Source organism: Carassius gibelio, chromosome B15 (assembly GCF_023724105.1).
Source record: "Carassius gibelio isolate Cgi1373 ecotype wild population from Czech Republic chromosome B15, carGib1.2-hapl.c, whole genome shotgun sequence".
In the NCBI taxonomy this organism is placed as follows: domain Eukaryota; kingdom Metazoa; phylum Chordata; class Actinopteri; order Cypriniformes; family Cyprinidae; genus Carassius; species Carassius gibelio.
The window spans coordinates 17,790,550-17,816,956 of NC_068410.1; the positions used below are offsets into that span (position 1 = coordinate 17,790,550).

Below are 26,407 nucleotides of genomic sequence, written 5' to 3' on the forward strand. Positions count from 1 at the left end.
TAGTAGCCATGTTGCCGAGATAATTCATACACTTTCGTTTGAAGTGTGGTCTTGAAAAATCTTCGTTTGAAGGGCTATCTGGCCCTTCCCCTTCCCCCTACCCCTCCAATCAAAAGAGAATTGAGACACCCCTACCCCTTCAAGTGAACGCGCAAAACGGAGGGGTAGGGGGAAAGGGGAAGGGCGAATGGGGTAGAATTGTGATTGGGCCTTACTGTATACTTTAAAGGAAAAAAAAGAGAGAAAAAGGTATTTAATTTGGTCATCAAACAATTAAATTATGTTAAATAAACTATTGCAGCATTTTTCTCTGTAATTATGCAAATTTACACTTCTGTGTTTATCCAACTTGTTCTTCCCTTTGTTCCATGTAGTTGTAGGGTAAGTGGTCACCGTGATTTTGCCAACTAAGACATGTTCCTGGATCAACATCTTTTGTTAATCCTGGATCAACATTACAGTCCAAAAATATAGATTTAACACCAATCCCTTTCTCTTAACCTAACCCTAACCCTAGCCAAATGATATATGATTAAATGATAGCTGATTAACAAGGGTGTAGAAGAACCTAACTAAAAAGTTATAAGGATGTTCATCCAGGAAATGAAATAACATTCACCAATAAGGTCCGCCCATTTTCTCCATGAATGTTTCTGCCTAGCATTCGTGGATCTGTTATTGGTGGTCCATCTATGAAATTACAGAGGGCCAAGCAATAGTAAATCAATGACAATGTAATTTCAAATGAGAGAAAAACTGACTAATCATATCTTTAATCTAAATGGGTGGGCCTTGTTATCATTAACTTTATGACAAGTGAACACAGTCGCAAAAGATCATCAGTTCCACTTTCCCCTCCATCCTGGACATTTTCCTTGCATGATGCTCCAGCAAGGCTACCAGCTACCAGTTTACCAGTATACGGTCTCTTCAAGCTCCTGCCATCAGTTAGAAGGTATTGGAATATCAAAGCTTGCTCTGCTAGACTGCTCAACAGTCTTTCAACAGACTGCCCTGTAAGTCTCTCTCAGATTATGTGTATGTATAGTGTCACAGTTATGGTAAGGTAAACACACAAAGAAGATAAAGGCAAACAGTCCTTGAATCCACACAAGGGTAAACACAGGACAAAATAGGCAGGAGACACATGTAAGAACATAGTAGAACAGACACCGAACAGTGAAACAAACACAACTAAAATAGGGATGCTAATGAGGGACAGACAGGTGAGGAGGATCAACTAATGAGGACAAAGGTGAACCAATTAACATAATCAAACACAGTGAGCACATGGGGAATGAAAACACAACAAAATAGGGTGTAAAAAAGGGTGTGACATACTGCATAGTCAACCATTTATAGTATATGTATTGTCAGATGTTTAACTATGTATAGATATTTTTTTCATACTTCTATTTTGTATGTTTATATTTATGTTTATCTCAATGATCCTGTGAGACACAATATTTAGTTCCATTATATGTCCACACATGTAGCAAGATGACAATAAAATGACTTGATATGGAATACTCTGAGTCAAATAGAAAATTATGTTTTGACATCACTACAAGGAAATAACCTGATTTATTAATAAAGTCATGTAAGCGCAGTTTACTTGCGTTGCCAGGTTACTGATTTGCATGTAAATAGGGAAAACTGCTTATTTTAATAAGATGACATCTGTGAGATATCAGCTTACTGGTGTGCATTTTAAACATGCTGAACTAGAGGTTTGTGGTAAAATTTTCCATCCCATTTAATCCACCTTTACGTCAAAGTGGTACCATTGCTATTTATAATTGTTATATTACAGTGCTCCAGAGTATATATATATATATATATATATATATATATATATATATATATATATATATAATTATAATAAGTATGTTACGATCGGGGAACCCAGTGAAACGCAGGAGACGAGATATCCAATCACAGTAGGGTTTTAATGGGTAATCCAAAGAGAAATCAACAAGCAAGGGTCAAAACCAAAAATCCATCCAAACAAACAAACAATTAAATATACGGGAACAGGAACAGGAACAGGAACTCGAAAGACGAGGAACTCAGAAGGCGAGGAAACTGGGTGACAGAAAGAAAGGACTCCATGAAGACAAACAGAAAAGAACTGGTTAATATAGGGAGGATAATGACTAACAAGTGAAGACACCTGAGTGCAATTAACAGGAGTGCAATTACTGTGATGAAGGGACAAGGCTTTGTGGGAATTGTAGTGCCTACGGTGAGGTGCCTATGGGGAAGTGAGACCACTTGTGGAGACACAGGGAAACAGAGACCAGACAACGAGACATTACCCCCTCCTTCACGGAGCAGCTACCAGTTGCTCCACCCGAACCCAAGAAGGGACCACGGAACACAGAGACCAGGAGGGAGGTGGAGCGGCGGAGGACCAGGGGCCTGTACCATGAAGCTGGATTAGGTGGCTAGCCAGCTATGTTTCAGCTTAGTTTCCGCCAATCCTGGGTTTTAGGTACTATGAAAGTAGCTCGGCTTTAATCGGTGTTCGTTGCCATGGTATCTTACGCTGCACAGCTAACCTGCTCCATGGCAGGTTATGTTCTGGGTTAGAGATCTCAAACTGAAGGTGAACCAATCAGATGCGAGAGAAGTGACACATGTCTGATACAAAGTCACTCCAGTTTAACTTGCTCCTAATTAAAGGTCACTTATGGTTAAAAATATAATTAAAAAAATAGAAGTCTGGCTTTAATTATAATAACATCATTTTATGATTTATATAATTATTGTGATTCATATTATTATTTATCTCTTACACACAAGCAATTTTAGTTCAACGGTTATTATAAATTATTTTAAATGAATATTCATGTATACAGATCATGTAATATAAATAAGCTGTAGGATCAAAAGATTACTATTTTAACTATTTAAAAAATTACAAATTTGAACTTAAATGTTCAAATCTCTATCACCATATATTTTCAAATGTATAAACTAAGTTAACGAGTTCCACTTGTGACTAAACTGATGGAACAAGATAATTTATTTTATTAGTCCTCCTTTATTTTTCATATGACATTTAAATTTGTCATATTCTTCAATCTCTTAACCTTTAGCAAAACCTTTAACCTTTAGTTTTGATTCTCGCTGGGTCTCTCGCGAGAAGTAAATCAAACTTGCTTTGTGTTGCAAGGCTCGTGATTGGCTGTTCGCTAGTGATGTCACACATTCATGTGCACGCGCTCCACAAACTCAGGATCAAAGCCTGAATTGACAAAGAAAGTTAATGAACAGCATCATGGTACCAACAAAGCCGGATTGGAGAGGTTTGGTTTTGTCAACTCAAAACTAATCCTGTAACTCTGAATTTGTTCAGCTACCATCATGGTACAGCCCCCAGGGGGAGGGACGGAGGACCAGGTAAAATGGGGAAACAGAGACAAGAAGAGCAAAAACAAAAACAAGGTGCCCAGGAGGGAGGTGGACCGGCGGAGGATCAGGGGGAGGGATGGAGGTCCAAGTCCATAGAGGGAAACAGAGAGAAAAACAAAGACAAGGAGCCCAGGAGGGAGGTGGACCAGCAGAGGATCAGGGGGAGGGACGGAGGGCCAGGTCCATAGATGGAAACAGAGAGAAGAGGAGCAAAAACAACAACAAAACACAAGTCCAGGAAGGACAAAACGTTCAGTCCCCAGGGCCGAACCGACAAGGCAGGAATTCAGAGAGGAGCAAGGTGGAATTGGAACAGAAGCCCACCAGGGCGGCGCAGAAGACCACCACATCCGTGTGGTTGAGACAGAAGCCCACCAGGGCGGCGCAGAAGACCACCACATCTGTGTGGTTGAGACAGAAGCCCACACGGGCGGCGCAGAAGACCACCACATCCGTGCAGTCGAGATAGAAGTCCACCAGGGCGGTGCAGAAGACCACCATATCCATGCGGTCGAGGCAGAGGGCCAACCGGGCGGCACAGAAGACCACCACAGTGGGATCGATGAAACAGGAGAGCCAGTCTGGTTAAGCAAGTCTGAAACAGAGAACATGAGCAATTTAAGAGTGGCCTCTGTGGCAAAAACAGGATCAGTCGAACGCTCAGAGAGTTTGGCTGAGACGTGACAAGACCCTAGAAGTTCCGCAGAGATGAGAAGAGGCTCTGGTAGTTCAGCCGAGACGAGGAGAGACCCTGGTAGTTCAGCAGAGATGTTGAGAGGCTCTGGTAGTTCAGCAGAGATGTGGAGAGACTCTGGTAGTTCCGCAGAGACGTGGAGAAACTCTGGTAGTTCCACAGAGACGTGGAGAGGCTCTGGTAGTTTCGCAGAGTTTAGACTGGATTCAGGAAGATCAATGATGACTTGACTCTGCTCATGAAGATCATTGGTGAATTGACTCTGCTCCTGAAGTTAATTGGTGACCTGACTCTGCTCATGAAGATCAATGGTGACTTGCCTTTGTCCATGAATATCAATGGTGACTTGCCTTTGTCCATGAATATCAATGGTGACTTGACTCTGCTCATGAAGATCATTGGTGACCTGACTCTGCTCATGAAGATCATTGGTGACTTGCATTTGTTCATGAAGATCAATGGTGACTTGCCTTTGCCCATGAAGAACACCGGTGACTTGACTTTGCCCATGAAGATCACTGGTGACTTGACTTGACTCTGAAGTGTCAACAGTGACTAGCCCTGACACTTGAGTGTCAACGGTGACTGGCCCTGACTCTGGAAGGTCAACTGTGGCTGTCATCCTGCGCATAGGCGCTGGACAAGCAGCCATCTTGTGCCATGACTCTGGACCAGCGGCCATCTTGGGCTGTGGCGCTGGGTCAGCGGCCATCTTGGGCAGTGGCGCTGAGTCGGCGGCCATCTTGGGCAGTGGCGCTGAGCCGGCGGCCGTCTTGAGCAGTGTCGCTGGGCCGGCAGCCATCTTGGGCAGTGGCGCTGGGCTTGCAGCCATCTTGTGCTGTGGCACTGGGCTGGCAGCCATCTTGGGCAGTGCGGCTGGGCTGGCAGCCATCTTGGGCAGTGCGGCTGGGCTGGCGGCCATCTTGTGCTGTGGCGCTGGGCTTGCGTCGTGACGCTGGACTGACGACCACCTTGTGCTGTGGCGCTGGGCTGGCGGTCCTCCTATCTGTAGACCCCGGTATAGAATCGGCCATCCCACGGGGAGAGACATGTGTGGCTGGGGTATTCCATGGAGACCGACGATGTTACAAACTCCCAGAAATTATAGGCGTCCAACTGCTCCATTTCAATTCGAGGAACCGGGTCATCCAGCCCGGTGTTGAAAGTGTCCTTTAGGGCCGCATCATTATATCCCATCCCCTCAGCTAGGGACCAGAACATTGTGCCATGGCACCCACCTCATTGCCCTCTTGGCGAAGGGTGGTTAATTTTAAATAGTTCGCCCTCCGCTCCACCATACTGGCTGGGGAACGGGAATGAAATCCCACACTGCTGGATCTCGACATGGATGGAGTCCTTCTATTACGATCGGGGACCCAGTGAAACGCAGGAGACGAGAGATCCAATCGCAGTAGGGTTTTAATGGGTAATCCAAAGAGAAATCAACAAGCAGGGGTCAAAACCAAAAATCCATCCAAACAAACAAACAAATAAATAAACAGGAATAGGAACAGGAACGGGAACAGGAACTCGGAAGGCGAGGAAACGGGGTGACGGAAAGAAAGGACTCCATGAAGACAAACAAAAAAGAACTGGTTAATATAGGGAGGAAAATGACTAACAAGTGAAGACACCTGAGTGCAATTAACAGGAGTGCAATTACTGTGATGAAGGGACAAGGCTTTGTGGGAATTGTAGTGTCTACGGTGAGGTGCCTATGGGGAAGTGAGACCACTACTGGGGACTCAGGGAAACAGAGACCAGACAGCGTGACAAAGCCATTGGCTCCTACACTGTTAAAAAATTTCCTGTAGAATTTACAGTAAATTACTGGCAGCAGTTTGCCATCAAGTAGAACCGACAAACACTAAAGAAAGGACTGGGGCTTTTAAACACAGGACAACAAGGGACTAAAGGAGAAATACCTGGAATCAAATTAACAAATCAACATGAAGGAGAACCTAGGTCACATGGAGCCAAACTCACAAAACATGGAACAGAGACTGACATTACTCCTACCTCCCGAAAGTGACACCCTTGCACCCTACACAATACCAAAAGGGAGGCAGGGTGGGTGCACTGGAGGCCTCTCAGGACAGACACGGCACACAGAGCAGTAACCCGTTCAATCAGGAGACTCGGGAGGCCATGGCAGATCTGCCTCTGATTACTACCCCCACCACCCCCCAAAAATAAATCCTTGAAGGGACTTACGGGGCTGAACTTGGGGCCTGGAGCCCTCCCTGGACTCAACAGGGGATCATGAGCCCTACCTGGGCTCAATGGTGGATCATCAACTGGAGGTCAGCAAAGTGCTAATGAGGTGCACTCTGGAAGATCAGGCACAGCAAGGCGCTTTCGAGGAGCTGGAAATGGAGTGAGCTTTGGGACTGGATCTCTTGCAGATAGAACTTTCAGTTTCTTTCAGAACTTTTAGAAACTGAAAGTTCTATCTTTCCTCAAACCTGCAGTAACATTTATACATAAGTTTCATATTACAGCATTTTAAAACAATTAAATGGTTAGTTCACCCAGATAGCAAAATTATGTAATTAATAACTTACCCTCATGTTGTTTCAAACCCGTAAGACCTCCGTTTATCTTTGGAACACAGTTAAACATATTTTAGATTTGGTCCGAGAGCTCTCTGTCCCTCCATTGAAGCTGTGTGTACGGTATACTATCAACGTCCAGAAAGGTAAGAAAAACATCATCAAAGTAGTCCATGTGACATGAGAGGGTCAATTAGAATTTTTTGAAGCTGCTGTAAAGAAAGAGCTAGAACACCTAGCCTAGCCAGATAATGAACAAAAGACTGACTCGTTCTCGAGTCAAGAACCGTTTCTGTCAGACGTGTCCGATTTGAGAACCGAGGAGCTGATGATACTGCACAAAATGGAGGGGCACAGTGTTAGGTGGTTTGTAGTCTGTGATAGTTTGTATGTCTTGCCACATATGCCGGGGGTCTTAAAAATTGAAGTGTTCTTCAATCCTCTTTTTGTGTGTGAGTTTGGCCTGGCAGATACCCTTCCTCAGGTTGGCTCTGGCTGAGCTGTAAGCCTCCCGCTTTCCAGACCTGAAGGCTGCATCTCTTGCTTTGAGCAGGAGGCGAAACTCTCTGTTCATCCAGGGCTTCTGATTGGGGGATATTTTTTTATTGTATTTTTTTTATTTTTTGTGTCTGTGTGTGTGGTCACTCTATTTTCATAATAGGTAAACAAAGGTCACAAGTTAACACGGTCACATTTCCTTGATTCAGCCAGTTGCACAATCATATCAGGTAAAATAATCTATGCATATGAACTGGTGTGTTGGTTTTATCTAGTAAATCAGCAAGTTTCTGTTTTATAGGTGAAAAGTCGCCAACCTTCAGCGCACTAGCTAGTTTAAATGTTAAACAAATATACAGTTATAGATGTGTGTCATCCTTTGAATGGTCTCTTAAAATAATACACATTGCTAATCATAGTTAGGCCAGCAATAGGTTACATTAGAAAATAAGCCTTGACAAAATTCCCCAACCACCCAAAAGTAATTCATATGGCCGTAGGGTAGATGGGTCAGGAAGCCCACTTCCATCCACAAGAGTTAATAAAAAAAAAAGCTGTCACGGTCCTGCAGAATCAGGGACTGTACATATTCGTACAGTTCTGAACCTGCTTCTGCATCCATGTTTAATAAATCCCTCCTAAAATGTGCTAGCTTACGCTTGTCAACACTGCGCCTGTGCCTCTTTTTGCCTCCAGCTAAGCCCCGCCCACCTAGAGACGTTGGAATGTTTACAAACTTTTAAGGGGTCTATTGATACAGACGGTTGGTCTGGGAACGCCCCGTCACGTGATGTGAATTTAGCCCGTGGGGGAAAACATTGCTTTGGCGCCAATTGAAATACACTGAGTTTGCGGTGTTGTTTTCTGTACCTCCAATAAAGTAACAAATTATGAATTGAAGTTCTACATCCTTCCTAATAAACATACAGAACTGGAAAGGATGACAAAATGGCAATAAGCAATAAGTTGTGAGAATGATTAAGGGAAGTTGTGGAATCCCAAGACTAATGTCTATGTGTACAGTTGGCATTTCATCACAGGCAGGCTACGTTAACAATGTGTTCATTATTAACGCTATCAAAACTGTGTAAGGTTGTTTCAGAAAGTGGCATGCATATATAATTAGCCTTATCATTCTACCTGAAGCAAAACGTTAGCCTAGTGTCGAACCTAAACTCGCATGAAAACGCATCTGCTGGGTAATAATGGTAATTTTAGATGACCTTTCAGATTTATTTAATTATAAAACCCTTTATAATCTATAATAACATTAAACTTAATTCACATTTTCTCTAAAACATATTGGATATTAACATATTGGCACCTGCAATTTTGGCCAAATTAAAGATACATTGTATGTGAATTTGCACATATTATAATGTAAGCATCATTAATGACCCCTTTTGTTATAATAAAAAAAAATGACATGAAAGATTGATTTAATAAGAAAATGATAATGATAATGCTTATTAATGGTCTAATAAAGTCACTGTATTTGTCACTGGATCATTCGTTCAATCGATTGGCGCAAGGGCGTGGCTATCGGTGTCTGTCTCCCTGCCTCTTCAGAAACCTATCACTGAGAAGATTGCAGCAATTAGCAATTGGCAGTATAGTGGTTCAGTGCATTTTTGGTTGTGCTCCTCTTCAACTCCTTTTCCCTTTTCCCAAACAACCCAGTCTGTGTGCCCACTGGCTTGAATTCTTGCACTTTGAAGGAGGAGGAATAACGGCAAATTTGTGTCTGTGTGCGAGGCATTCAAATCTGCATCCATTTTGTTAGCAACAACCATCTTCCAACGATCCAATCAATTACAGAAGGACGAAATCAAGCCCTGCCCTACATTTTTTTCCTGTTTCAGAAGCCATTTTACTCTGATATACGTCACAACAAGGAACAAAGGACAATCTCAACTTCCGTTCCATGCAGACTTCAAAAAGTCTTATCATTTTCCTAATAAAAGGCCTTAAAAAGTTTTAAAATGTTTTATAAATATTTTTGGTCACATTACCGCTAAAAATTCTTAAGTCTGACGGACCTAATGACAGTTTATATATATAATAAATATATGTTAACAAAATACTAATTAAGAAGGGCCTCATCTTTTAATTTTGCCTGGGGCCCCGACTTCATCTAGTTACTGTCCACCAATGTAATTATCTACCCACTGAGTTTTACTAAATTGTATGTTCTGCACTGTACACTTTTATGTTTGTTTATTAATACAGTGTATTCTGGACATTGCAGTATTGTACTAGTTGTCTTTCCCTTATACATCTGCATGACTTACTCCAGTTACAAAGGTAAAAAGACTTTGCTAAGCAGCCAACAATCCTATCTTTTTTGCATTCCAGGCAAGAGGAAAATGGGGCAGCAGGATGTTGTTGCAGCCCTGACAGAGATACAGGAAGCTGATGAGAGGCAGCAAAAGTGGTTGGAGGACCACTGTGACCAGTGCTTTGAAATTATGCTGGAGGATGCCCGTGACGCAAGGTGAAATGAGGCTGAAATCACTTGGCAAAACGTTGAGCAGACTGCAAGCTTCAATCAGGCCTCCCTCAGCACACTCAGTCAGCTGGTGCAGGTGTTGGGTTGTCGCTGTGTCTCTGTGCCACCATCCAGCCACTAATGACGTGTGCACTATACAGGACTTTAAACTTGTTTGACACTTGACACTTTTTCGCTTTTGATTGCAAATAACTGTTTTGTTGTTGCACTGCACATTGTACTGAAGCATTTATTTTTTCATTATAAAGTTGTGTTTACATTAATCAGGTCATGTCATTTGTTCAATGGCCTTCTCAAAGGCATCCTCCTGTACCAATTCTAGAAACTGTTGGAATTCACCTAAAGTATAGTAAGCAATTTAACTTGCATTTAAACAATGAAACTAAAAACAATAACTAAAATGTACTCAATTTACAAAATTTCACTTATTAAATGCAACATTACATTTAAAACAATTTAATGTAACAATAGTTGTTAATGCTACTTTACATTTACCATAGCTGATCTTGTCAAAGATTTAACTTTTAAACTCTGCTTAAAGATTATTTGTAAAGTAAGCTAATGCAAAAAACATATCACTTAATTTCTTCCTACATTGAACTGCAGAGAGTATGAAGTCAGGGTAAAAGTAATAATGACTTATTTGTCCATTACAATATCAAGTAAAAAAAACAGGTATACAAAACATAGCATTTACACAGGTGTTACTTTGCTACAACTGCAAAGACAAAACGATTTAACTGTTCAAAAACTGCATCAGACCCCTACATACATCCCTGCCCTCCTCCTCAGCACACTGTGCCAGTGGCACAATTAGCACTGCTGCAACAGGTGTATCCCATTAGTGTGGGTAATCTTCTCCATTACTTTGTCAACCATTGTGCAGAGCACAACTAGTCAACGCCATGGATTTCACCAGTTCAATGTTGCCATCATTCCTCCTTATAAAGTCACTGCCACCTCCCTTTGTGTCTTCCAAAAGCATTTTCTACCACGACCTGTGCCCTGCACACTTTTTTGTTGTAGTTCAGTTATTCCACTGTCAGCCGGCCATTGTCAGGGAATGGTTTCAGGAACCAATTAGGAGCACATTAGGAGACAGTATTAATCCCACCGATGGTCCTGGTGTAACATCTAAAAAAAAAAATTAACATAATGGAAAAGGTCTTTCTTTTTTGTCATTTCATTAAAAAAGTAAACTTTTTTATATTCTAGATTCATTGCACACAACTGAAACAAACTTTTTTTTTTTTTTTTTTTCTGATGGTTAAGAAAAATTCAGTATCTCAAAAATATTGAATATTCCATTTTGAGCTTGATTAGTTTGATTACTTTTCAGTAAGGGCTCCTTTCACTTTTTGTGAAAAGAAAGCACCCCTATAGAAACTTCTGAAAGTGAACTGTAGTGTTTTACTCTAGCATTACATGAAAAAAAAATATTTTTAACATTGGTTTGGGAACTGAATAATAAAAAGAAAAAAGAAAACACTGATTAGTCTTCACGCTATAAATTAAATATGCACTGATTCTTATTTAAGTTACAAAAGTTATTCATGAAATAGCAGTGAGTGATTATTCTCTTTTGTTCATGGCCCCAAATATTGCAAGCTGTGGCGATATGCATATTGCGATATGTACAACCTTCATAGTACTTTTATATATTAGGGGAGAGTGGGGTGATTTGTGCCGGGGGGAAGTAGTTCCACCCCTTGTTTCTGGAAAACCATTGAAGAAATTGGTCATGTGACCACATAATTTAAAAAAGCCATCCATTTTACTCATCCTCCAAAGAAGAGAGACACATGGCATGAGAGGTAATCACATTTTAGCTCAAAAAACAGTTTTTACCTTTCAAAGTAAAATTTCTATTTTCAAGGTTTTTTGATTGTAGCGTCTGAACAATTCTAGAAAAGTTTGAAAACATTTCACACATGTTTTAGTGCTTTTCCAAGCTACACAATGAGTCTATACAGTTAGCATGATGTTATCTCTTAACTGCTGGATCATGCTAGTTTTTCAAACTTGTGGGTATGGGGTGATTTGTGCCAAAGGGCCTGGGTTAAGTTGCGCCAGTGGCACAACTCACCCCCACTTATGATTATTTTCAACTCATTATTAATTTGTAATTGTACATTGCACTCTTGAATTTTAGCAGTTAAACTATGTGGCTTCTTAATTTTAGACGAAAACCCATTGTGCCACGCACTTACAAGACCGACAGGGCATCAACTGCTCTTGTGGAGTTGGACAGAGCAGTGAAAGAGATGCAACAAGGAAAAAACATACGTCAGGTGGCAAGGGAGATGAATATCTGCAGGAAGACCTTGAAAAGATTCAAGGGAGAAGAAAAAGGGTTGCGATGATTTTGTCAAGTATGACATGTTTCTGGATCAACATCTTCTGATGATCCTGGATCAACATTATTGTCCAAAAATATAGACTTAACCCAATCCCTACCCCTAAACCCTACCCTACCCATAATTTAATCCTAAAATCAGAGGGAAATGATAGCTGATTAACAAGCCTACATAACAAGCCTGATTGTAAGCCTAAAACAGATATATCCTGAAAAGTTATATCTCGCTTCTGATTGGTTGATTGGAATGTTGTTCCTGGATCAACAAGGATGTTGATCCAGGAACATGTTGTACTTCGTGAAATGATGCTCACCAAGAAAAAGATAGGAGAAGTAACAAAGAGGCACAAGAGGCACAACTTACCCCGCACCAGGGGAAAATTGTGCCACGAGACCACTTTTTTCCCAAAAGCTATATTTCTGAATCAATTTATTTCAGATCCAAAATTATTTTTCTAAGGGATGCACCACATCCTGAAATATATGTACATTCTAAAGTGAAAGAGATTACTGTCATGGCTTCACTTTAAAGTCACTTTGAGTAAAAACTGGCACAACTAACCCCACTTTTCCCTAAATACACTGTATTTGTGAAATTTATACTAAGATACGCATGTAAGTTAGTACATGAGACAAAATACATTTTAACACACAACGTAAAAACATTAGCTTTTGTAAGCTTACCCTCCGGTGCCATCCTTTTTTTCTTGACTTGTCATTACTTGATTGGTTGTACGTCTTTCCTATGTATTCTTTCCTATATATCCTATGTAATCCCTGTATTTTTCAGCTGTGTTTCTCCTTGCAGCCTGCAACTTTTGCTCATACAAAAAACATTGTCTTTTTATCACAAACAGCCACATGCCAAGAAGCAAGAACAGGATCTGCTGTATGTCTTACATTGCTGTTTACGGATTTCTTCTTTGCGCGAGAGTAACCGCTACTTTCAGCCTACTCACGGCGCACACCAGGCCTATAAAGTGACATCGATTGCAACTTTCTGGCATACACCATGCTTACAAAGTAAGCGTACTATTGGCAGTGGAAACACAAGCCTGATCAGGGTTACCCGTACACAATCATACTGTACTTTACCGCTCAGTAGAAACGAGTCATAATAAACTTTAGGGATGCACCGATCATGATTTTTCATGGCCGATTCCAATACTGATTTTTTTACAAGCAAACTGGTCGATTCCGACACCGATTTCCGATTTTTTAAAAAAATATTTTAAGAAACAAACAAGAAAGAAGGAAAGTGTGCATAAACAAGATACTTGGCATTTAATAGGCCAAACTTGCTTTTGGCTATTGAAAACAATAACCGTAACCATCTGAAATTAAAGGAAGTTACTGCACAATAAGTAGCCTACATTCAATACAAACATAGATGGTACAGACAACAGCATTTAGCTTTTGTTTTTGAATTGGGTTGAAACTACGGAGAACAGGCCTTAAATGAAAAGATTAACTGTAACCATGTGAAATTAAAGGCAACAACTGCATAGTTCTACAATCCAAACAACACAACCAACACACATTCAATAAGATGTTTCTTAATCAGCATTCAGTATTTTAGTTTTTTTTTTTTTTAAAAAAGCTCTTTATCGGTCAGACTAAATTAAAGTATGCTATATAAATACATTTTCCAAAATGTTAAAATCAAATAATGTTGGTGCATTAACTGAACAGGTCCGGTTCAGTTAACCATTTGTATTTGTATGATTTACAATATCAATACGGTAGTAATTTGTACTGTCATTTAAATGCCAAACTTTACTTATATTTATACAGTTATAACGAATGTTTGGTAACGTAAATAAAAACCGTTAACGCTCCGGCTACGTTAATGTTCGACATTTTTTTAATTTTTAACTAACGTTAGATAGCACAGCTGCGCCCATAGGATTGTGGGTGATTTGAGAGCGCGAAGGATACACATATGCATCCTTTCCTGTGTATAGTATATTCTTCGAACGAAGGACTCAGTCCTTGGTGGAAATTCCGAGGATCCTAGACATTGGAACAGTCCTTCGACGGATGTCAATGACGTAGCATCCTCGAAATACTGACTTCCGAGGATCCTTCCTTGACATTGAGAAACACCTACAGTATACGCTCGCGCAGCTTCAGTGCGCGCAGAAAAGGGACTCTTATTTTTACGGCATGACACCAACGGCTGATCGCTTCCTGCTGTCTGTGCCTCAGACATGAAGCTCTGTATTTCCAGTACTGATCAGCTGCCTGTGTCCTGCGCACAGATTTCGAAATACTCTTCCACACAAATGACACAGCGAACGATTACAATGTAGTCTGTGCATGCGAGCGAACTTCCGGAAAAATCGGCTGAAAAAAAGACCAAAAACTGGCCGATTGACGATCGTGTATTCTAAGCAAAAACCGTCCGGTTCCGATTTATGGCCGGTCAACCGGTGCATCCCTAATAAATTTGGCTATGGCATGTGTGTAGACTATACAGTATTGTTCAAAATAATAGCAGTACAATGTGACTAACCAGAATAATCAAGGTTTTTAGTATATTTTTTATTGCTACGTGGCAAACAAGTTACCAGTAGGTTCAGTAGATTGTCAGAAAACAAACAAGACCCAGCATTCATGATATGCACGCTCTTAAGGCTGTGCAATTGGACAATTAGTTGAAAGGGGTGTGTTCAAAAAAATAGCAGTGTCTACCTTTGACTGTACAAACTCAAAACTATTTTGTACAAACATTTTTTTTTTCTGGGATTTAGCAATCCTGTGAATCACTAAACTAATATTTAGTTGTATGACCACAGTTTTTTAAAACTGCTTGACATCTGTGTGGCATGGAGTCAACCAACTTGTGGCACCTCTCAGCTGTTATTCCACTCCATGATTCTTTAACAACATTCCACAATTCATTCACATTTCTTGGTTTTGCTTCAGAAACAGCATTTTTGATATCACCCCACAAGTTCTCAATTGGATTAAGGTCTGGAGATTGGGCTGGCCACTTCATAACATTAATTTTGTTGGTTTGGAACCAAGACTTTGCCCGTTTACTAGTGTGTTTTGGGTCATTGTCTTGTTGAAACAACCATTTCAAGGGCATGTCCTCTTCAGCATAGGGCAACATGACCTCTTCAAGTATTTTAACATATGCAAACTGATCCATGATCCCTGGTATGCGATAAATAGGCCCAACACCATAGTAGGAGAAACATGCCCATATCATGATGCTTGCACCTCCATGCTTCACTGTCTTCACTGTGTACTGTGGCTTGAATTCAGAGTTTGGGGGTCGTTTCACAAACTGCCTGTGGCCCTTGGACCCAAAAAGAACAATTTTACTCTCATCAGTCCACAAAATGTTCCTCCATTTCTCTTTAGGCCAGTTGATGTGTTCTTTGGCAAATTGTAACCTCTTCTGCACATGCCTTTTTTTTAACAGAGGGACTTTGCGGGGGATTCTTGAAAATAGATTAGCTTCACACAGACGTCTTCTAACTGTCACAGTACTTACAGGTAACTCCAGACTGTCTTTGATCATCCTGGAGGTGATCATTGGCTGAGCCTTTGCCATTCTGGTTATTCTTCTATCCATTTTGATGGTTGTCTTCCGTTTTCTTCCACGTCTCTCTGGTTTTGCTCTCCATTTTAAGGCATTGGAGATCATTTTAGCTGAACAGCCTATCATTTTTTGCACCTCTTTATAGGTTTTCCCCTCTCTAATCAACTTTTTAATCAAAGTACGCTGTTCTTCTGAACAATATCTTGAACAACCCATTTTCCTCAGCTTTCAAATGCATGTTCAACAAGTGTTGGCTTCATCCTTAAATAGGGGCCACCTGATTCACACCTGTTTCTTCACAAAATTGATGACCTCAGTGATTGAATGCCACACTGCTATTTTTTTGAACACACCCCTTTCAACTAATTCAACCAATTGCCCAATTGCACAGCCTTAAGAGCGTGCATATCATGAATGCTGGGTCTTATTTGTTTTCTGAGAATCTACTGAGCCTACTGGTAACTTGTTTGCCACGTAGCAATAAAAAAATATACGAAAAACCTTGATTATTCTGGTTAGTCACATTGAACTGCTATTATTTTGAACAATACTGTACGATGATGGTACCTATTGACTCGTAGGCTACAACATACATTTCTATAGAAGAATAAAACGTCATCAGCATGTGCTAGTGGTAAACAAACTGAGCATGATAAATCATACTTCAGCAGCTGTAGTTTTTATGTGTGCTGAAAAAAGTGGAAGTGGCGAAAAAGGAAGGAACAAGAGCTTGAGTTAAGCAGTTTTATGTTTTTTAATGTTTTGTTCATTTTTATTGATTGTTTGGTCAGTAAATGTGGATCTTAACAGCAAACAAACTGTGCGATGCTCTTCATAGGCTATTTTTTGTCACAAGACCGTGACAACAGCCATTTCTGAACCTCACTTACAGTACTCTTACTCTCTTATTAGGATCCACGATCACCGCAATCCCCATGATTGTTTCACGATGACAATCTTTCATCTGGGACAGCAGAAAATCGTGCAGTGTGTCTCGGGCTTTAGATCTAAAAAAAGACTCCAGAAATGGGTGTGTAAAACTGGAAAAGTGGGAGTGTACAGTCATGGCCAAAAGCAGACTGAGATGACTGATAATAAAAGGAGGGAAGTAGCACTTCCAATCATTGTGTTATTTTTAGTAATGTTACCTCCAAAGACAGACATGTAGCCATCAACACTCTGCATCAAAATGGCCTTACATCACAGTGGTAAATCCCATCAGGTACATGATTTCACATAGAGCAGCTTTCACTACATGGAGCCCTTGTTCACTGACAAGCTGCGCGAATCCATGTGTTAATTATCAGCTTGGATTTGCGCAGCTTGTCCGTTAACAACGTCTCTGTGTAATAACAGCTGCTCAATGTGAAATCACGTACCTGATTGAATTTACCGCTGATTAGATAACCGGCTTTACTGACGAGATGCACATTAATCATCAGCCGATATATAATGTGCACCTAGGGTGGCCATATGCACCGTTCATATGGGCCAGCCAGGATTTTAATATTGCCTAAAACATCCAGAGTAGTTTGACCAATAATATGCAGGTATTGTACTTAACTGTTAACCTGCACCAGAACGCCCTCGTCCTCAAAGCCTCTCCACTCGCACGTGTCAGTGATTATGAATAGATTAAATGAAACAGGACAAATTTAATCTTGACAAACTATGAAACATTATAAAGATCTAAGCCTCAAGCATCTACGACAGATCGCTGTTTTTCAATGGAAAGCTTATAAAGACTGTATTTGCTACATTTGTGTAAGCAGTACACATAAAAAAATAAGCAATGAAAACGCTGTACATACCAGATCCGTCGTAATAACAAGTCATAAACACATCCACAGCTGTAAATCCCCGTTTAGTTGGGAAGGTAAGGATCCACTGAATGACATCTCATGAAGCACATTTACTCCAACGAAGCAATAATGTTGTAATATGGATCATAATTCCTTTGTTTACATTTCATTTCTTCAGCGACAGAATTGTTTGCGTCCGTTATGGAATAACTCACAGTCAGAAACTGCGTCTTGGTAGTGGCAAGGGTTACACTACTAAGGGTTACATGGCATGGTTTTGCAGCGTATAGTGTCACAAACAGAATGAGGCGATCCACCGGAAAAAAGAATGAATGAAATAGGTGGAAGATAGTTTATTTTATTTCAGTGATCGCTTTTGTCTTTGTTTCTTTTTAATTTTCGACAGTTTTTTATATGTGAGAGTGTGTTTTATGTTGAATGTGAATGTATCTGCATGATTACCATCTGTTTGAGTGCAAATCAGCTATTACTGAATGATCATGGCTATCAAAGTGAACGCATCTATATGACTAGAGAGAGTGGATTATTTATTTTGGCACATTTGCGTTATTACCATCTGTATAAGTGGCCATCAGCTCATCAGCACTTATTTGTATCGTAATTCATTGTAAAATATGCATTTCTAGCAATCTCAGGAAGTTCTGTAATTGGCAAACAAAGTTTTTTTTTTTTTCTTATTCTTATTTTTCTTACTCAAATTATTTTTATTGTATTTTTCTAGTGCTCAAATAAATCACTTATATGATGTCTAAGTTTCTGTCTAGTGTTTTATAATTGAAAAAAAAAAAACTATGCAGTGGTATGTTTACTGGCTAAATAGTTTGTAGAAGCCTTCAATACTATTGGGAAATATATTTTCTTATATTTGGGGGGTGGGGGGTGTAGACATAGTCTCATGAAAATATTTGCAGGAGTATCATTTTTCATTATATTTTATTCAGATTTGAAATAGAAACTCATGAGACGTGGCTTTCAACCCATTACTTTTCTAGATTGCTCCAGGCCTCATTTAATGTATTTCTTTAGTGGTAAAAAAAATTGCACTTCAGTGTCTGTAACTTTTAATATTTTTGAGCATTATCAAATCTGGTTAATAAAAAGTGAAGCCCAAAGGGTCTTCTTTCTAAAGACACCACAAGTATGTTTGTAACACACTGAAGTAGGAAATTATTACAATTATAAGTTAGGTAGAGCACTTTCAGCTGTGAGTCCCATAATGGGGGGTGTTGGCTAACAGGTTAATCGACCAATTATGGGGCTGCCTGTGAGAAGCAATGCAAATATGTGAACGTGTTTGTTCATTCGATTTACTTGAAGTGTCACAAAAAAAAAAAAAAAAAACAAGTGCGCCACAATGCTTCAAGTCAAATGAACGAACAAACACGTGAAAGCGATTTGAAAGCATAAGGAGCCGTCTGCTCTGCTCTTTATAGCTCTCATTAAAGTTACACAACGATCAACCTGCACAGTGCAAATAGCCCAAACCTGTATATTTCAGGCATTATTAAAATCCTGGCTAAGACGTGTCCCTTATGAACTGCGCATATGGCCACCCTACTTACACCCCTAGTGTGAGAGCATCTGCACACACAGTGAGGCCATAAAATGCATTGCTGTTTTGTTGTAAGTAATCTTAAAGATTCCTAAATGCATCTATTATCGGCAGGCCAAATAAAGTGATTTTGCTTTTGCCTTGATACCAACAGCACAAGTTTGTTAAATAATATGTCTTTGGATCTGAGACTTTAGTACACACAGCATGATACACATTTGACACACACAGGATCTCCCTTACATGGCTGCTTCAGCACTAACTGTGGTTACTGAAACTATGCAAATATTTCCACATAGTGACATAGACATGTGGGGGCGTGTTTGAATGACCTGTTTTAGGGGGCCATTGCAGAGTCTTAAATTTGATAAAGAATATCTATTTGGATTTTGGGACTTTAGCAACTTTACAGATCTTCTTTATGCACCAAGAGCTCCAAAGAGAAAGGAAAAAATTAAATTGCATCATATGACCCCTTTAATTCTAATGACTAATAGCAATATGGCAATAAAGGTGGCCTGACTTGACTGATATTGGAAATACTCGAAAAAATGATGACGTAGAGGTGTACTCTCCAGCCATGGCAGCTAATAACCACTCTAAATTTACACATATACAGAACAGACCAAAAGGTTGGACACAACTTCTCATTCAAAGAGTTTTCTTGATTTTTTTCTTTATTTGTTTTGTGGTGATGCGTTGAACACACTGTTCTGATGACGCAAGAGTTGAGAAGCTGAGAAGGCCATTCTTTGTGTTCTTTGTGAAGAATTTTCGGAGCTATCTATTTTGCCTCACATACTGACTTTATTTGTAGTTCATACGGTCTTAATACCCTGTATTTTCTTTCTCATTTTTAGGAAAAGCACTTAATTACCATTGTTTATTTCTATACCAAATGTCATACACTTGCAATGAAGCTAAAAATATAAACAACTACATAATTGTGTTGATATCCTATATTTTTACAGTAAAACTTACGACAAACATGTCTTCTTATATCCTCATTTGTTGCGTATACCGAGCTGCAACGAACAGATTTGTACATTATTTTCCTTGAAGCCATTATGCGAGTTCACTTTAATACCGCGTGTTTTATATACATGTTGCTGCTGATTGGACTGCAGTTCTGACACACCCACCAAACAAGAGAAAACGCATCTCAAACCCCGTTGCACACCTGTGCACACCGTTTCCAGGAAACATGAACTGCACCGTTTTGAACTTGAACATGCCCCAGGTCTTGGAGTATCTACTAATGATCTGATGATCTGGATCAGGTGTGTTTGATTAAGATGGAAAACATGCAGTGTTGGGGGCCTCCAGGAAGGTGGTTGGGAACCACTGCACTAAAAGATTCACTCATTGAAATACTAATTTCATCATACATCATTGTATGTTTAAACAATATTTAAAACATGAAACGTTTACAATTATTTGTGCATTTGAAAATGCTTTTATGGCACCTTAGCTTCATCGAACAGTCTGTGTAAATACATCTAATGCAGCGTTTCTCAATTTCAGTCCTCACGCCCCACTGTTCTGCATACATTGCACGTCTCTCTGTTAACACACCTGATTTGGATAATCAGTTCGTTAGAAGTGAGCTCCGTGCATGAACTGTTCCCATTGTTCATTGATCCCTACTCCCTGAGCAGGGGAAAACTGTTGAAGTTTACCTCACTTCGGAACCTTCATTCACTGATTTGTACTACGCAGCATCTTTACACACGGACAACTGTGAAATCATATACCTCTGTAAATCAATACAATTTAAATTAATATCTCACACACTTCAATGCACTTTGATTGGAACATATATGTTCGCTTTGAACTGGAATCATGGTGTAATATCCTGTGATGTCCACTTCGCAAGGCACTTTACGTTCGAATAGAACAAACGTCTGAAGCGCTAAGAGAAACGTAGCCTAAAAAACGTGCAGAGCAGTGGGGCGCAAGGACTGGAATTGAGAACCGCTTCAGATGCAGGTTTTGTGTTTTCTGCAGTAGAAAAAAAGAGTTTGTTGATCCTGATTTTATTTAAATTAAATTAAATGTATGCATTTAGCAGACACTTTTATCCAAAGCAACTTACAGTGCATTCAGGCATTTGAATGGTAAAAACTCAACAGTTGCTTATTTATCTAATTGAATTAACTGAAACCAATGAAATTTATGCATTTAACAGATGCTTTTATCCAGAGCGTTCAGTCCCTGCTGGCAATCTGCAGCAGGGAGCACCAATAGCAATATTACTTGTGCTCTAAAGGGGGTAGAGAACACTTTAGGAACATAGCCGTGTCTCGGTTTCAATATGACCTGCATCATTGAGCCCAAACTCAAAACACAAGGCACTGACTGACAGTGCTTGTAAGTCACCAATATGCTTAACTGACTCCAAAGCAGGGAGAAGGGCCAATTTAAGCAATAAGAGCCACAAGTCAGCCGAACTGAACAGCTCAAATGCAGGCATTTTTAGGGCCCATAGGACCATGGATAAGTCCCAACATGGCACAGTCCGAGGGCAAGGAGGATTCAGTTTCCTCATCCCCTTCAGAAATTTAACGACCAAGTCGTTTCTGCCTATTGAATGGCCAGCCTCGAGATGATGATTTGCCGCGATGGCTGCCACATATACTTTGAGCGTGGATGGGGTGCACCCCTTATCCAGCAGCTCTTGCAGAAAATACAGCAAACAGGACACGTCACATGAAGATGGTTCCATTTTCCTCAAGACTGGTGTTGCTTACTTTCACTAGGAGACAATCGGACTCCTATCGAGGCACCAGACATGAAGGCTCCACAACTCTGGGCAGGGATGCCAAATCAAAATTCGCTGTACAGTCTGTGGATGCAGTGCCCAAATACCCAGGGCTACCTTGCCTCTGGATAGCATGTCCAGTTTCAGGTTCATCTTACCTGGCACATGAACCACCCTTAGCAAAAGGAGTTCTTTCTGTGCCCAGAGAAGGAGGTGACAAACCATTCTGTATAAGGCGTGAGACCTGAGGCTCCCTTGGTGATTAATATAAGACAAACCTGTCATGCTGTCTGAATGGACCAGGACATGGTGGACTTTAATGGCTGGAAAGAAGGAATACAGGACTAAGGAGACTGCCAACATTTCCAGGCAGTTGGGATGTAGGCATCGCTGCTGAGCTGTCCAGGAGCTGAATGCCAGATTGCCCTCCAACAGTGCGCCCCTGCTGGAGTTGGACATGTCTGTTGTGATCACTTTACTTCTGGAGGTCACGCCCATCCACACTCCTGTGTGAAACAGACAAGTGGTCCTCCAGGGGGCCACAGCTTTGATACAGCGGTGGTCTACCCTGACCGTAAATCTTTTCAACCGCCAAGCGTATTGCGGGACTAAGGCTTTTAGCCAAAATTGGAGGGGCCACATGTGGAGCATTGCCCAGTGGAGTTACAGAGAAACTAAAAACCCTCAGGGGGCATGTCATCCCCGGTGTGAGGGAAACTGTCAATTGCTGACTTTCTAGAAAGACAATTCAGCATCTGGGCAACAACTAGCTCTTGCGTGGGTTGATGACCAACCCAAAGCACTCTAAGTGAATGAGCAGCAGGTCTTTGTGAGCGTTCAGTTCCTGTTCATCGAGGTAGTTCAATACGTGGATTCCCATCTGCCTGAGAGGGTACAGAGATGCGTCTATGCACTTTGTAAAAGTGCGTGGGGCCAGGGACAGTCCAAATGGAAGGGCTGCATACTGATAGGCCACTCCCGCAAACACGAAACTCAAGAACGGTCTGTGACGGGGGGCTATGTGGATGTGAAAGTAAGCATCTTTCAATTCCACGGTCAAAAACCAATCCTAAGGGGAAATATGTATCAGAATCATCTTTACTCGTCATCAATGACCTGATGTTCAGTGAGCTGTTCAGATGTCTGAGATCTAGAATGGGTCTGAGCCCGCCGTCTCTCTATGGGACGAGGAAATAGTGGCTGAAAAAGCCTGACTCGCTGTTTGCTGGGGGCACTATTTCCACAGCGCCTTTTGCAAGCAGTGCTTGTACCTCCTGCCAGAGAACAATAGTTTTGTTGTCTGGGATAGAAGTTTGAACAACACCTCTGAAGAGGGGCGGCCTGCAAGCAAACTGTAGCGAGTTGCCTAGTCGAATTGTTTCCAAAACCCATCTCAAGATTCCCAGAATGACTGCCCAAGCCGTATAATGTGAGGCGAGAGGTTTTATTTTCTCGAAATAGAGCTCACCTTGAAAAAGCAGGGAGTCTACGTTTGTGTAAGTGATTGCGAGATGATGAGGAATTTTGCTCTTTAAAGTATGTGGGTCCACTATCACAGCGATAAAATATTCAGGCACGCGCTGCACCTGCATGACATGACCCACTGAAAACAAAATTTCATATCTCAGAGCTGTTCGAAAAGGTTAGGAGTGAAGGCGATCTGTTTTTGGGTTCGTTCCAGCAGAGATGAGAACAGGGCCCCTCCTTTTCCACTCTAGCACCTCCAGCACGGGGTCCGGCACAACTCGTGGGTGGGGACCATGACATTTTGGGAAGGGGAAGCGCTTTGCCGGCTTCGTCTTCCGCTGAGGCTGCGCCAGCTTTGCAGGTACAGTGCCAGGGCATTTAGGGAGGAAGTGACACAGCCCCTGCAACGTCTTCTGAGCCTCCAAAACCCAGGGCGTGGTTTAGCAAAGTCTGCAGCGGGAGAGAGAATCAGGAGACGAGCGGTGAGTGAGTGGGTTGGAGGGAAACGATCAACACCCGTTTCTTGTTGCAGTAATTGGCATGGAGAGAATATAAAATGGCAGGAGAAACAGGAGCAGTTGAGAGAGAGACGGACTGCTGACGTGACCTGAAAATCGGAAGGAGTAACTCTTCCCACTATTTCCATATAGCAGTTATTGAAACAAAAGTCTCGCCCAGATGCTAACTTCCGCATTTAAGAATAAGGTGGATAGCAATGCAGGCAATGCATTAGATGCAGGCACATTTTCTTTCAGAAGCAGCAAGTGTAACTGTAATTCTGTGCAGCAACAAAGACTAATGTGAGTTACCATTAGTTAGCAGAGTCCCCTCTAAACAAAATCATATTGCATGATCTAAAAATAAAAACATGAAACTTAAGAGTTATAGGGTTATTTACAGATCTGAACAAGAGATTTGTGGCTTAAACTCCATTATGTCTCTAGACAGCAACAAGACCAATTTTATATTTTTTTCATCAAAGGTATTTCATGTTAATAATACATGAAAGGAAAATATAAGTGTGTGAGAGTGCCAGAATGAATGTGGCTTCTATTGGTGGACTATTGTAATGGTCTCCTCACTGGCCTTCCCAAGAAGACTGTTAGACAGCTGCAGCTAATCCAGGACCCTGTCGACAGGTTTCTGGCTAGAACCAGGAAATCTGAGCACATCAAACAATTCCTCAGGAAATGTCTTGTCCGATTTTGTATTACCCCTAAACAGAAAGCACATATTGTGAAAGCACACACAAAATGTTGGAGACAGTGTGGGTTTCAGGAAGCCAATCACTGGCAGATATTCTGGGAGTGCCCAGTGATAAAACCTTTCTGGGGAGAGCTTCATAAAGCATTGGAAAACATACTTAACACTTCCCTTTCCTTGCTCTTTTCCATAATATTTTTAGGAAATGTGGATTTAAAGGCAAGACGGCAGGATGAATACCTGTTTGCATTTTAACATCTGCTGGTAAAAAAGCACTAACAAGGCGTTGGTTGCTTTTTGAACCCCCCACAATACGAGAGAGATATTATGCCGCCCGGCTTCCAGAAGAGATCAGATGTGCCAAAACATTAGCCACATTTAAATGAAGTAGTTCTACTTCGTTACTATACATCTCTGGTTACCATTGTGTATGAAATGTTCTATATACATATATATATATATATATATATATATATATATATATATATATATATATATATATATATATATCACAGCTGGCTTGATTATCAAACTGATGGCTAACTACAGTACATTTTAGGAATGTTTTAGAAGTGCTATAAAAGGAGACAGTTCATAATAAAATGGTAATTTATTTATTAGGAAAAAGAAAAGAAAGAAAAAGGAACTATGAGAATCAACACTAGATATTACAGGTAGCATGGACACAATGTAATGTTATTCAGCCACACACAGGAGCAGAACTCAGCAAACTCAACAAATGTTACTGTTTTCTAATTAGAAACTGGTCGTCTTCCACCAGGGGTGCGTGAAAGCAGAATCAATAATTGAGGTACAGACAGTTCAGTACTTGTTTTGTATTACAGAGGACAATTGTACACTAAATAATAATTATTAATATCCAGTCCACAGAATCCTGCGTGATAGACAAAAACAGAAATCCTTCTTAATAATTTGTGCAAAAGTACACATGCTGCAAAAAAAAAAAAAAGAAAAAAAAAAAAAAATGAAGATATTCTGTTTGATGGAATTTATTATTTTTTAATGCTGATGGATGTACATACTTACAGTATGTATACACCTTATGTCAAATTAGGCATAAAGATTGTTTTGACCTTCGTTTGTGATCATTAATGCCATATCAATTTGACCAGAGAGTGAGCATAGATACCACAAACAGAGAAATGACAAGAACTGTCAAGTTCATGTTTGGGTTTGATATTTCTGAAGATATCTGAGCAGGGGGGATTTTTGAAGCTTGAGCAATGTTGGAGGTTTCAGATTTAGCATTTTGTTTGTCCTTCGTCTGAACTGCAAAGAAGAGTGTGGTGTCTTTTTGGATTGTGATATTGAGATTGAATGAATGCTGTTCAACTGTTCCAGCCTTCTGAGGTGTGACAGCAGTTGTGTTGACAGAATAACCATTGCTGAAGTTGAATCGAAGCATTTTAAGACCAAAGCTCCACCTGATCTCATAGGATTTAGCTTAAATGAAAAAATGTATACATAAAAAATAAAATAAAAATCCAAACAAAAACAACAACAAGCAAACAAAACATGCAGTGCGAGACATTTAAAGATACACTGTTTCATGATGTAACTTTAAAACAACTTTTATTTTATCTGCGAAGATGTTAAAAAAATGAAAACCTTTTAAAAGCTGTTATAGTAATTGTATGATTTACCTGTCCCTTGGTCGAGGTCTTCACCAGGAGCTGTCCAGCTGAGAAACACAGTGTCCTCCTGGATCTCAGCACTCAGATCTGTGATTCTGTTAGGAGGGAAATTTTGTGGAGCTGTGCCTGAAAGAGTTACCTCAAAACTCTCTCCGGTGGATGTTCTGGTGAAGTTTACAACCTCAAGTGGTTCATCAGAAACTGGAGGCTTTGGGGTTTTCAGCTGCGCTACAATTGAAATAAGAGCAACCACCTGAATTAATTATTATTATTATTATGTTTTTTTTTTTTTTTTTTCACAAAGCTTTATAGATAATTACAGTATATTGCCATTTATACAACAGTTAGTTTCAGTGTGTACATTAAT

At 40.4% G+C, this 26,407-nt stretch overlaps 2 protein-coding genes across 2 annotated transcripts in view; both read right to left on the reverse strand.

Moving 5' to 3' along the window:
- The window catches only part of LOC127973065 (calcium-activated chloride channel regulator 1), a 38,383-nt gene extending 31,146 nt beyond the window's left edge, over positions 1-7,237 (reverse strand). The window contains exons 1-2 of the mRNA XM_052577096.1: positions 7,138-7,237; positions 3,865-3,998 (exon numbers count right to left, since the gene is read on the reverse strand). Of these exons, the coding sequence (XP_052433056.1) occupies positions 3,865-3,998; positions 7,138-7,237 (234 nt within the window). The remainder of the gene's footprint in view (positions 1-3,864; positions 3,999-7,137) is intronic.
- Positions 7,238-24,995: 17,758 nt separating this feature from the next.
- The window catches only part of LOC127972657 (calcium-activated chloride channel regulator 3A-1-like), a 45,650-nt gene continuing 44,238 nt past the window's right edge, over positions 24,996-26,407 (reverse strand). Inside the window, exons 16-17 of the mRNA XM_052576337.1 lie at positions 26,050-26,268; positions 24,996-25,849 (exon numbers count right to left, since the gene is read on the reverse strand). Coding sequence (XP_052432297.1) covers positions 25,506-25,849; positions 26,050-26,268 — 563 coding nt within the window. The 3' untranslated portion in view covers positions 24,996-25,505. The remainder of the gene's footprint in view (positions 25,850-26,049; positions 26,269-26,407) is intronic.